This window comes from Pipra filicauda, unplaced genomic scaffold, assembly GCF_003945595.2.
Source record: "Pipra filicauda isolate LSUMZ 115617 unplaced genomic scaffold, ASM394559v2 scaffold19_size4547281_pilon, whole genome shotgun sequence".
Taxonomy (NCBI): Eukaryota; Metazoa; Chordata; class Aves; order Passeriformes; family Pipridae; genus Pipra; species Pipra filicauda.
The window spans coordinates 3,068,036-3,081,543 of NW_024104309.1; the positions used below are offsets into that span (position 1 = coordinate 3,068,036).

General features: G+C 41.5%; 1 protein-coding gene across 7 annotated transcripts in view; it reads left to right on the forward strand.

Moving 5' to 3' along the window:
* The window catches only part of FGGY (FGGY carbohydrate kinase domain containing), a 131,486-nt gene that overhangs the window by 2,927 nt on the left and 115,051 nt on the right, over positions 1-13,508 (forward strand). For 4 of the 7 annotated variants that reach the window (XM_039380579.1, XM_039380585.1, XM_039380580.1 and 1 more), the window contains exons 2-4: positions 8,362-8,570; positions 10,446-10,557; positions 12,039-12,190. In XM_039380579.1, coding sequence (XP_039236513.1) covers positions 8,362-8,570; positions 10,446-10,557; positions 12,039-12,190 — 473 coding nt within the window. Of the gene's footprint in view, positions 1-1,183; positions 1,756-3,737; positions 3,757-8,124; positions 8,252-8,361; positions 8,571-10,445; positions 10,558-12,038; positions 12,191-13,508 lie in introns of those variants that run through there. The other 3 variants (XM_039380582.1, XM_039380581.1, XM_039380583.1) reach the window with 3 other exon arrangements.

Sequence of the window (13,508 nt, forward strand, 5' to 3'; positions counted from 1 at the left end):
AAGATGGGATTAAAGTTAGAATATCAGCATTAACCTAAGTTGGCCAATTCAGTATCCACAGTAGTATAATGGCTGTATTTGCCCAGAATTCCATGTAATCCTGCATGGAAGCTCCTGGTCCGAGGCTGGTTTGCTCCAGGAATGCAGTTTAAAGCTGTTACGTGAACTGTAATTGTGCCTTTTGAATTGCATCTACTCCCATGTTACATGTTATAACTTAAACAGATACTTTGCAAATTAACATTATTGTGCTAGAGCTGTGTTTATTTTATGCTTCTTTTTTTTTCTGGCATGTTTTGTTGATTGTTTGGAGTTTTTTATTTGTTTCTCCATTTCTGTTATAGCATAAAAGAGAATGAAAAAAATACAAACGTCACAGTACAGGACTGTCTCAATTTTACAGGGAAAGAACAGAGATTGTTCTTTCTGTCCATCATGGGGTAGGTTAAAGTGATAGAGACACAGGGATAAAAAAGATCTTCCTCAGCATTAGATTAATAAGCTGGTGGATCCAAACACTTGGATCCATCAGTCATTTTGGAGCCTGTTACCTCCTTTCAACTAGTCATGAAGCTGCTACAGTCAGAATTTATGTAATAATCAGATGGCATTTTTCCCCCTCGGTCAATGTAAACAAGATAGTGTCTTCTTTCAGAGCTCCAGGCATCCTGCAGTGTCATTTGGGACATGTCTGGCTGCCAGATCATTAGCACAGCCTCTGGGGGAGCAGTGTCAGGTCAGGGAATGGATCTAAAGAGCTTGGTGTGCGTGGATTGTACCCATTGCCCTTTCCAGGATGTGGAGAGGAAAGGGTGCTCTATATACCTCCCTTATTCTGTAGGTTTTCCTGTGTGAGAATTATGTCTTGACATAAACTGATCAACATTTCCTCTGCTTGACAAGTTGTAGGTTATGGCAAAAGTTCAAAATGCTGCCAATCTGTGAGAGCACCTGTGATGTTCACGAGCATCAGGAGTTTAATCCTGAGCTCCTAATGTGGCTGGGAATTTGGCACTAATGGACCCTGCTTTTGGAGTGATGGCTCAGTCCCAGCAGGGCTGGGAGAGCTCCTGAGGACATTGGAGCCCTTGGGTTTCCTCAGTAGCCTGTGTCTTCTCATCTGGTTTTGTGTCTTCCCGTGGCCCTTTGCTCAGCCTTCCTTTTTCCTGAGAGCTCCTCTAGGCAGCTGTTTCCTGCTGTTCCCAGGGCTGGGTGAGCACTGGAGCAGAGGGAGCTGAGCGTGTTTCCTTTGTGTGGCAGAGTTAGGCTGGGGAGGACACGGGGTGTGCTGGGCGTGATCCTTGTGCCTGCTGCCGGGGGGGGCCTGGATCTTCCTCCCAAGGAAAGCCAAGATGAGCCCTAAGCCTTCCCCAAGCATATAGTTGTGAGGGGCTCCTGGAGGCCAGTGTTTTGGGAACTGCCTGAAGTTGGAAATCCCTGGCCTTCTGTAGCCACCTCCATGCTCCAGAGCAGCACCTCTCAGTTGACACCAACATGTTGTTTTTGAGCTATATCTCTACTCCAAAGTGATTTTGGGATCATTTGTGGCTGCTTATTAGCGCTTACTACTGCACTGTGTTACGGTACTTGTTACTGCCACATCCATGAACAGCCAGAGAGCAGAAAAATGCTTTTTGACTTATCTGACCATGTTGAGATTGCGAATTCAGCTCATCAGCCGTGGTCTGTGGAGAGCTGCAGTGAGCCCTCTGGGGATGATTCAGAATGCCATGGAATCGTGACTGCATGGAGAAGGTAAATACAGAGCAATTGCTTAATGTCTCCTCTAGCTCAGGAACTCAGACACATCAAACAAAACTAGCAGGTGGCACACTCAGAGCAAACCAAAGGGCTTTTTCTTGCATTGTTTACACAGAACTTTATAATCCATTACCACAGTAGTTTGCAGTTACAAAAGTTTCCCTGGACTCAGAAAGAGCACAAACAAATTTGGAGAGGAAAAAGTCTTCAAGGTCTGCTAATCCTAAAGATAAAATTTCTGGCTCAGGAAGTGCCTCTGCTATAGATAGCAGGAGGAAGAAGGTGTCCCAGGGAAGGACTGCTGGATGAAAAGGGCAGGCATATGCTTTTCTTATGGCTGCTGCTGTCTGGGGCAGGATCCTGGGCTAATTGGACCTTTCATCTGACCCAGCACAGCCCTGCTTTGCTCTTTAATCAGGGGCCAGAATGCCATTGCTCTTATTTGATCATGGGCTGTGTCTGCCTGTGTGAGCTGAAGACAGGAACTGGAAGGAGAGCAGGATTCTTCTGTTCAGTACAAATCTCTTCTAGAGCAGAATATAGAGAAAAACAACTCTGTTGTTTTAAGAGCTTGATATTTATTGACACTGGCCATGCTGATGTCTTTGTGCTGTTCCTGAGAGAGATATCTATGTAGACAGTAGAAGCTGAAAAGAAATAAGTTTTTGATCTAGTTTCTTAGAATAATTTACATAGTTATATTCCTTTCTTTGCCGATTAGTTACACCGGGATAAACTGGGATACATCTTGCTTTATATCAGACCAGGTGGAAGTAGTTTGGCCTGAAAGTATTTAAAATGCAAGAGGTAGAATTAAAGGGCAGAAGGCATTGGTGAAGTAATGGCTTTGTCTTGGACACTGAGGGGGGAAAAAAAGATATGGAGAGACATTACAGAGGATTAGTGCATAGTGAATTATTTATAGGGAGAAAAGGAGGTACTAGAAAACAGTAGAATATTTTCAGTCCTGCCTGTGGTGGGATTTATTGAGGCTACATTACAATGTTAGAGGGACTGTCAGGAAGGTTTTGGTGGAACAATCTAGGTATTATGGGACTGGGAGATGGGGCTGGATCCTACTACTAAAATTAAGTCTCTTCTGCTATTTGAAACTAGTTTTCCTTGTTGTAAGATGTGAGTAAGCTCCACAGAATATACCAGAGAATGGATAAAAGAATCTAGAGGTGTTTGGTTTTAGTGAAGAAGCACACTTTCTCCAACTCTGTTTTTATTTATTCCGGTTTTGTTGTTGTTAACATTGTCCTCACATTCTGAAGACAGAGATCCTGCACTTATGTGTTTCTGTTTTGGGAAGGGAAAAGGGGAGATATGAGGTGTGCTTTTGTTCCTTGTTTTTGTTTTGTTTGCTGTCTGGTAGCTGAAAAATAAATGCCTGTTGATAGTTATAGCACAGTCTCTTGGGCATTGAAGGGTATTTTCTATATTAGTACTGCCCTTCAGCACAGCCTTAGAATTCCCCATCTGCTCCTGCTCTCCCACACAGGCATGTGCTTTCTTTCTCTTTTCAAATTCAAACAGGAATTACAGAACCTGGAAGAGGAAAGGGAGTTTTCAAGAAGAGATGGCCACTCCACCACCGTCCTGTGTGTGGGTTTACTGTAACTCTAGAAAGCCAACAAAGTGCTGAATTTCCAGTATAATGTCAAAAATGATTCTTTCACTTTCTACAATCGAAAAGCAGCTTTTATTTAACATATTTAGATCTTTTCACACAAAGATTATGAAACCTAATTTGAGCCTGTTAACCTTTTTCTTGGTAATCCATAGAAAAGCACAGCTGCACTACTAAAAACATACTGTTTATCCATGATCACCAGGGCTGGGCAGCCTGCAGCGTTCCAAAGATCAAAGTTTAAAACAGACGTGCCCGTCCTTCCTAATTCCTTGTATTTAAGGACATGATACCACCAAATCTAGACTTGCTGCTGCTAAAAACTTGAGCTGAGCTTCAACCTGTGTTCGTGTGTGAGAAAGGTACGTCCTGGCAACTTGATAACCATGAAATGAAGTAGGACAGAGCTTAATAGTTGTAATGAAACAGTCCTCTGATTACTTAGTCATTCCTTTTAAATTAAAGTAAATAGTGTTAAGGATTTTCTTTTTTTTTTAAAGAAATATTTTTGCAACCGAGTTTTACCCCTCCTTTTTTTTTTTTTTTTCATTGCCTATGTGGGAAAACTAACACGTTTGTATAAGGATAAACTGGGAAGTCTGTGGTTTCCAGCATGCACATTTTGAATAATATTTATACAGACTATTATTTAATGGGCCATATAAATATTTATCATATGCTGTAGCCTTTTGATCATAAATGCTTGTTTGAAAAGCCATTCTGTCCCTGCTGTGATTTGCAGAGAAAGAGGCCATTGCTGGTTTAGTGCTTGGAGGGAATTTTGGCTTCTTGTCCTGCCTTAGCAGTTACAGTCATGGATTAACACAGTCAAGCTGAACATGGCTTTTAATTTTATTTTTTTCTCTGTCCCTCACCTTCTGTTTGCAAATTCAATTAATAAATTGTAAATACGAGGCCCTAATTTTGCAGTGGACAGACAAGGCTCTGTTAAAGTGCTGGAGGCCTTTTTTCTTGGCTGCAAACTTGCTCTTGGCTTTCTGAGTTAGATACTTCAAGGGGATAAAAGGTTCTATCTCCACTGCTTTCCACCACTTGGACGTACATAAACATGTATCATCCCTGCATCGGATATTCTGGTGTCATGTTGGGAATATTGCACGTGAAGAATGGACCCGTCTAGTCTTTTATTTCAGTCATTTTATTATTTCAGACGTTTTATTTCAGTCATTTTTCTGGGTTGCTGTTTTCCTCGTGATTGCATTGCCTGCCGAAGCTGTATGTTGAGAGTCCAATAGATACAAAACCCAAACCAAAGTTTTCTTTGCATAACGAAGTTTTCTTTGCACGTGGGAATGAATGTTGGTGTCCGTATTCCAAATCAAGAAATTTGAACCTGGGACCTTCTGCTACCTCTGAACTACATTAAAGAGATTCTTGATTTCTAATTTGGAGCTTCCTCGTGTAACAAAGGAATCTTCTGGAAGCTAAACAGAATGGCAACATTCCTCTTCAAAATTCTTCTTAAAGTACTTTGGCTAAAGATTTTCCACTAGCCTGACTGCTGATTCTCAAGAAATACCTTTGGGCAGAGTCCATAATTGGTGACATTTATGACCTGGAGATGACAATGCTTTCCGTGGATGTGCTTGATAAGTAGGTGGCATACCAAGCCATTGGTATTCCAGAAAAACCCTTGGCATCAAATGATGTTTTTGCAAGCAGATCAGATCCGATTGCAGATCTTATTTACTTCGAACAGCCTCAGTAACTCGGTGCTTGAAAAAAAGATTAATATTTACTTTTACCTTTTCTTTCATAAGACATGGAGTATTGCTTTGTGAATCTAGGGGAGCTTTACTCAGAGAAAGACCGGTTAAAATAGGTTTGTGGTTCTTGGTTTTGGACTCTGTCACTTAACTGGTTCCTGTGAGCACTGATTTACAGCAATAAACTCCTGGATGTGCATGGGCTGATAGGGGCTGCTGGAGCACGTAAACAAACTCTGCTTCCTGCCCAGTCACTCACACGTGCACATCCTGGCTGCTTAGTAAGGAAAAAAAAGGAAAGTAAACATTACATGGGCAGATTGGGTTCCAGGTTTCAAATGTTTGTGGGAAGAATCCAATGCAAAGCCATAATTTTAAGTGCTGAGTAGGAGGTACTGTGAGCTTAATTCTCTAACATCTGTTAAGCTTGTTCTCTAAGTAGCAAAAACACATTAATGAGCTAAAATCAAGGCTGCCTTACAAGGGAGAGAAATTTAGAGTAATATTGTGTGTGAGAGCAGGAGACAGGATGTAAAATACTCCTTTTGTTATTTGTATTTTGTGAAAAGCAAGGAAGAAAGATTTGCCTGTGTTTAAAAAAAATAATAATCTGTTTTGCAGCTTGTGGTTTATTCTCATTTTTTTCTGAGTCAGCAGCTAAAGGCAGTGCCGAAATAGGGGAAAACCAGGGAAATTCGTGAGATAGTATCAGGAACAGTCTTATGCAATGTCTTTATAGTAAAGCTTCTCCCAAGTAACTAGCAGCACCTGCAGCCAGCCTTTGCAGCTCTGAGGAGATGGAGTGCAAAATTAAAAAGTGAACAAACACCATCTTTTGAAAAGAACGTCTTAAAACTGCTTTTCCAGCCAAGGGCTAAGAGGGAGGTGCCGAGCGGGCGTCCCCCCAGGTGACAGATGCAGCCTTAGTCACCCACGTCCCCTCTGTGGCAGAGGCATCGGCTTTTGTTAGTCTGACCAGGTCACAGAGCCAGGGCCAAGAAAATAAAGGAGCTTTCTTGCCAATATTCCTTAGTGTTAACTCACGGCACACCATTTTTAGCTGCTTGCTCATCGCTGGAACACATGACCTCGCTTAACAAGATTAGTGTGTGGCACCTCAGCTGCTGGGCAGAGCCAGTGCTCGCAGAGAGGAGCCACAATATACTCTGTAGCTTTGAGTTTTTCCAAGTTTCTGACACTGTTAGAAGCTGATGACCTGTACAGTGGTGCCCCTGCCATGGTGTGTGCAGAATGCAGCTCATAACTGCTTTGGTCTGTGCTGGGCTGCTCAGGAGTTTTAGTGATGGATAGAACTCCCTTGTGCTGTCCAAGTAGAGAACAAAAAATGGGCCCTGGACCCAGCAGTGGGGTCTAAGCATGAAGTGCCAGCTTGAAGCAGGACAAAATTATTGTGTGATAACAGATCTCCGCAGACTGACCACATTCCCATGAGCTGTTTAAAGGCTGGGATGAGGGGAAGCCTCAGTAGGTTTCTTTTGCCAAGGTGTTGTCTTATGCCTTTTTCAGGGCAAATGAAACTTTGCCCAGCTGTTACACTGCTTAATTATTACCCAGAATCATGTTTGGAGTTTTCTGAGATAAAGAGCTCCTTTTTTTTCCTTCTTTATTTTACCTGCTACCTCTTAGCCTCAGCGATGATAGATTTGTGATGTCCATCAGCAGCAGTGGTTACAAGCCAGCCATGGATGTGAACAGCCACCTGTATTGGGCCAGTGCTATGTTCAGACTGACAGCCAAGCATAGTTCCTGACCCATACTCAAAATTATCATTAAAAAAGAGAAAAAAGGATTAATTTGATATGTGAAAAATCATATTCTACTAAGCATTTCTTTCCAATCTTTCCCTCTTTGCCTATGCCTCTCCCTCTAACCACCCTTTAGTCCCCATCCAGAAGTAATCCAGGTCACTTATTTGGGGGAGGTGGGCTGTTTTTAAGTAGAGCCATTTTGATGCTCTGTAAATACCATGTGTTCGTCAAGTGGTAATCGATCCATTCACTTTCTGGAAGTCAGAAGCTGTGTGTCAGCTGAGTTTCACGTGGTTCAGAGACGTAACAGATTCACACAGGCACTAAACTTGGTACTTGTCTGATGTTTCAAATACTTGTACCAGCTCTTACTTAGCATTCTCCCAGCTCGGTTAAAATGTAAATGTTAACTATTAATTAAGAACAAACTGTGAGAAATTTAGAACAGTGAATTTGTCACTATATTAAATGTGAAACAGTTAATATAGTGAAATATGCAACTCATTGTGAATAATTAAATCAATTAACTTAACCTCACTTTGTTCTTGTAGGTTGTCAGAAAGCAGGCAGAGATTTCCTCGGATGCTCTCATAACACTTTTTCAGCAAATTATTTTCTGAGGCTTTAAAGTTGAGTGGATTGATGGTGGAGAGCTCTTAAAAACCTAACTTTTTATCTCCTTCTTTTTCCTTGGGTAACATGTACCAGATTGTCACGTGTTTACTTTAATTATCAGCATCGCACTAGTTTTTTTTGGAAGAGGAAACTGTTACCAGAATCTGCTGAGCTCCAGCCTGACTCACTGTCCCATTCAGCAGTAAAATGTCACTCAGGAGCTGGTTGGTTTGATGGGAGGCAGCAACTCTTGTGATCCTCATTCCCTTCCAGGTCAGGGCTCAGTGGAGCCCAGCCCGGCCCCCCTTTCACTGGTTCAGGAGTGGAATTTGTTTGCTTTGAGACAGTGAATGACCTGTGGTGGTTCTGGCTGTCTTGTCCAGAGGGGAATTCAGCTTTCCAGGCATCACCAGCATCCCCATCTGCCAAGAAAACCCAGGAGCCTCTGGGTTGAAATTTCCCTTGTGTGTGAAGCACCAGCACAACCTTTGCTTCCCTTCCTCTCTTTTTGCCTCTTTCTCCCCTTATGTAGATTGATACTCTGTGACAGCAGCGCATTTTCATTGTATGAGTGCAGGAATTTTATCACTACCTGCATATTTTACATGCACATTTACAGTTTGCTTTTCAGGAGCTTCTGTGCCGTGCAGCTTATGTGCAAACATTTGAAGAAAAGTGGTAGAACTAGTGAAAGACTTGAAAACTCTAAGTAATTAAAAATTGCCAAGTGAAGACTTGCTGCAAAAGTGAGTTATCCTGTGAAGTGCCTGTACTGCTTCTCTCCTGCCCTGTTCAGCACAGTTTTCCATCATCAGTCGTTTTATCTGCTTTTAATCCTTTTTTTTTCCTTCCACAGGTTTATTAAGAATGCACAGTAAGAAGACTGCAGTCAGGTACTATGTTGGGATTGATGTTGGCTCAGCGAGCGTTCGAGCAGCTTTGGTCGATGGCTGTGGGACAGTGGTGGCACATGCGGAGCAGCCCATCCAAATTTGGGAGCCCCAGCCAGACCACTACGAGCAATCCTCTGCAGACATCTGGGCTGCCTGCTGCTCAGTCACAAAGGTGGGCAAAGGCAAAGAAAATGAAGGATTTGTGTTGCAGGTAGTTCTTCAAGTTTTGAATGTTTAAGGTCTTGCAGTCCCTGTGTGTCACTTCCCTTCAGGTCAGTTTGTGCTGTGTAACTTGTAACCTCACCTTGAGGATGATGGAGCCTCAACAGTGTTTGTTTTATTGGTGAGGAGCTGAAGGCTAGAGTGAAAAAAACTTCTGCTACAATTGCAAATAGAATGAAAGGCCCTTCTTTGTGCTGTTTTGGCAGGGGGAGGACTTACCCACTGCCTTCAGGTCTCACATCTGTGGGGTTTGTTTTGCTGGTGTTTGTTCTACCCACGAGACAGTTCTTTGAGGAGTCAAGGTTGCTTAGAGCCTGGCAGTGCATATATTTGAAAATGTGCTCATACTGCACTGGAGTCACAAAGGAGCATTTATTGTATAGAAATTGTTATCTGGTTTGTGGATGGTCCCCAACATAACAGCTGTGGTCCTCATTATAAGAGGATCCAGTATTGTAAGATCAAAATAAATGATAAATGTTTGTGGATAACATCAAGCATAAACCCAGATAGAAATAAACCTTACTGTAGGGGGAAAATTTGTGCCACTGATCCAGGGCTCTGCCTGTACCTGCTGGCAGTAAAGGTAAATCTGTGACCTTGCTTGGCAGTGCACACAGAGGCCATTTCATCTTCCTTAGTAAAGCTCAGGCCTGCTCCATGTTCTAGGGTTGGCTTTTTAAATATTCATGACAGGCTTGGTAATTTGCAGATGGACAGTTCACCCATTGTCTTGTTATTGATCAACCTTTTCAAACATTAATGAGCTTGGCTCTGTAGAAATGCCCTGAGATGGAGAGGAGGAGGTGAGGGGAAAGGAAGGGAAAGAAGGGAGTGACAGGAATGATAGGGAAGAACAGCTTGTTGTTAAAGACAAGCAAGTCTTACTCTTTATTTGATTTTTCTTTGTATGAGTTCCTTTGTTCTTGCTCTGGACCCCTTTAAATGCAGTCTCTGATGTGTGAGCAATAAAACAGCCTCTGAAACTATGGCTTTTCAGAGCCAGTAAGAGACTGGCACTGTAGCAAGTCTAGTGAAAGTCTTTCCTTATAGTACTAATTAAAATAATGATATTTTTATTGTTGCTGAGAAGTGGCAATTTATTACTCTTGTTCATTTTAGGTGTCTTGCAACCTCCTTTGGCACTTAATCCACGTGGGTGTTGTGTTTTTTTTTCCAGTGCTGCTGGAAGCCATGAAGTTCAGGCATTTTGGGGCAGTGGTGTTTTTTTTTCTTTTTTTTGAAAATCTTCCAAAAAAGTATGATGTCCAAACTCTTGGTAAGATAGAAAAGGTGTGCGTTGCAGAGGTGTTATCACTGCTACAGGTTTTGATGGGTTTTATTTTTGGGACCCTTCAGTATTGCAAGGCAAAAAGCTGTGGCTCAATATAACCAAAGCAATTCTAGAGTATTTATTGCTTCCACAGGTGGGAACTGAGTGAAGTAACTGATGGAAACGCTTGGCCCTAATCCTGTGTCCGTGTTTCACATGCAGCTCAACTCTAAGCTTTCAAAAACAGAAAATAAATGTTGCTGGTTTTCTGCTACATTTATTTTCTGATATTTTTGTGCTTCCTGCTTTATCCAGGACTGTGGCTAGTAAAACTGAAAAGCTATTAAGGACCTCTGAATTCAGTTTTCAGAACCAAAGAATTGTTTGTAATTTATGTTTTTTTGATTAGAAGTGTTAAAGAATACTGAATATAAAGAATTTCACAGTTTGAGCTTGCATTTTTAACTTGTAACTCATTGTCTGTACTCAGTTCAGTGGTACTTGCATCTGAATTGATACATTTGTATTCATGTGTGTTTTGTGTATTTTCAGAAGGTTGTCTGTGGAGTGGATGCTGCCCAGATTCGAGGGGTTGGTTTTGATGCTACGTGTTCTCTTGTTGTTCTGGATAAACAGTTCCAACCTTTGGCAGTCAACTGTGAAGGTAGGACTGCACACAAAAAATGGTGTTACTGTGTGTGTGTTACCACTGGTGGGAGTGAACTTTCCATTTCATCCACGTGCTGGGGCTGACTCTTGGAGATGGAGATGACACAAAACCTTTTTTACAAGAGGATTTTTTTTCCGGTTTTACTGTTTTAATTCTACTGCAAAATTAATTTTGGGATGAGAATTACTGTTTGGCTAAGTATCTGGCATCCCAAGATCAAATTAATTCATCTTGGCTCAAAGAAATTGCTTCTTAGGGAAATCTAGGCTCGTTTTTCTTTTTTGCATGTTTTCTCCTCCTTCAGACTTTGCTGATCATGGCTTTTATAGTCTGTATAAATGCCCATCCACACTGGCTAAAGGAATGCTAAAAATGTTGGTGTTAGTGTAGTCCAACTGCTCGCTCTGTCGTGAAGCTGCAGGCAAGAGGTTCAGTTGTGTATTTTATTATACTGGTGCTCTGTCTTTGTCTAGGACAGTGCTAAACTTCAGAAACTGACTGTGACCTTCTTCTAAAAATCTGGTGGGTTTTATTAGAGTTGATGATTCAGAAGCCTCAAAGTCTTTGTTGCACTTTATTTTTCAATGAATCCCATTTAAGATTAGGTGTGTGCAAAATCAGTAGTTACGGAGACCTACTCACAATTCTGTGTATGTTCTCTTCCTATTCTCAGATATATTTGTCATCTCCTCTTATCCTCCTCAAAAAAACAGCTTTGCCCCCAAAACATCCTTCTCTAAATTTAGATGAGATTATTTATTTTTCAGTTTCAGAGTATCTTACAATCTGTTCAATGCCTAATGATGTCTGGGGCTATTCTGGTCTAATGAGTCAAATTCACTTCTTATTTATTATGTTCTGATATCCCCATGGAACTTGAGAGTGATGGTGTTAAACAAGAAGACAAGAATTCACTGAATATTCTCATGCTGCTGAAAGTCATGCAGTGGTGGGATTTCAGGCAGTTTCAAATTATTCCTCCTGAAACTGTTCTTTGGAAAGAAATTAGGATAGTTCAGCCCATAAGCACAGAAGAGGAAGGAGAATCTCTGTAGCTGTCTAGCTAGCTGACTAGCTGAGTTCATTTCAATTTACAGCAGAGTTGTTCAGATTTTATCACATTTTTAGTCCTTGGTCACCAAAATGCTTCTTTATATTTTTAACTAATTATGTGAACTTTGTCAAGAAGTTTGGGTTCTTTGAAATACAGTCTACGAGAGCATGGTGTTTCAAAGTTCTTGGATGCTCCCAAGTCTGATTGGTTTGTCAGCATTCTCAGTGCTCAGCATGTCTTAAAGTTGGCTCAGAAGGCTGAAATGTTGTTTTTAGATACTTAGTGTGGATTATTAGCTCAAAGAGAATTTGAGTTTTCGATGCAGAAGTGAAAGTGTGAAGCAGCTCAGGGTAACTCACAGTATTGAGGTGGGGTTAAACCAGACCTAAAATAATCTCTTTTTTCCTTTTGTTCTCCCCAGGACAGAACCATAGGAATGTTATTATGTGGATGGATCATCGTGCAGTGAGTCAAGTCGAGCTCATCAATGCAACGCAGCACAGAGTTTTGAACTATGTAGGGGGAGCAATGTCTGTGGAAATGCAACCACCTAAACTGCTGTGGATAAAGGAGGTGAGTACAGTTCACATTGTGGGGCATTTTTACTAGTGATAAATGCCCTTTGTTAATTCCTGAGAATGAGATTTCTAGAAAGTCTTCAGCCTTGGTGTTGAACTCCAAGGTGTGCAAAGTAAGGCCAAGCTTAACTTGTTCTTTTTTCCTCTCAATTACATAGAAAGATATTTGATTTAATTGAAATGGCATGTTTCCTGAGAGGACATTTCATATGCCTTTCTTCTGTAAGATTAGCTATACATAGAAATTTAGGTGCAGGTAATGAATGAGTATCCTGGGATTTAATTATGGAGGTGTATTTCCTGTTCCAGCTCTTGTATCTGAGCATGCTTACAGAGGTGTAGGTGCTGCTTGTGGGCTGGAGTCCCAGAGGCACTGCATCCAACAGAGAGGGGATGTGATGGCTTTGGCTGCTGGCAGAGGAACTCTTCAGTTAAAGATTCAGTTTAGTTCTGTCCCATCAGTAGCAAATAAACCATCTGTAGAGGGAAGATGCCCTGTTTGTAATGTGGAGCTCTACCTCTATCTCCTGTGTTTAAATTCTGTGTGTCACAGATGACATATGGCCTCTTAATAACAACTGTCAGATAAAAGGAGAGACACTTGCTACTTGAATTTTTTATAACCTCCTCCAGCCTGGCTTTTACGTTTGGCCTCAGTGATTCTCACGGTCACTTTAACAAAGCCCAAAAGTACTTGCTGCCAGTTTCAAGTAGTCCAAGTCTCCTGTCCTTGCAAACATGAGATATCATATCAGAACAAGGTGCACACTGGGGAGAGTCAAAGGAATTAACTGGTAGAAGCAGGTACTGACAGATTAATGATAATAGACAACAGTGAAAGTTGATAATGAAAAACCAGTATCCATCTACTAGTTCTTCCCTTCTTGAGCAATGAGTATCATACATCAGTCATTTTATAAATAATAAAATGTAAGCTGTAAAAACCTTAAACTGATCCATTGAATTTAAAACATTTTTATATTGCAAGGTCTGGAATATCAGTACCTGACTGATCAGGAAACCCAGATTATGAGGTGTCCAAATGTGCCCACCCAGGGCTGTAAGTGTCTGCTGGGTAAGCCCTCTGCCATAATTGCTGTAGTTTAAAGGGGAGAGCATTGCAGGGCTTGTTCCCTCCATGAGCCAGTGGGTAGGACACAGCACTCACCTGATCCTGTGTGCCAGTCAGGAGCAGGGATTGCCTGGCAGAAGGTGTTACTGAACAGGGCTTGTTCATGTGTCCCTTTTCAGCTCCTGACATAACAGATAAGGAGATTATTATCCTTAAGAGAGGTTTTTTTCCCTCAGTATGT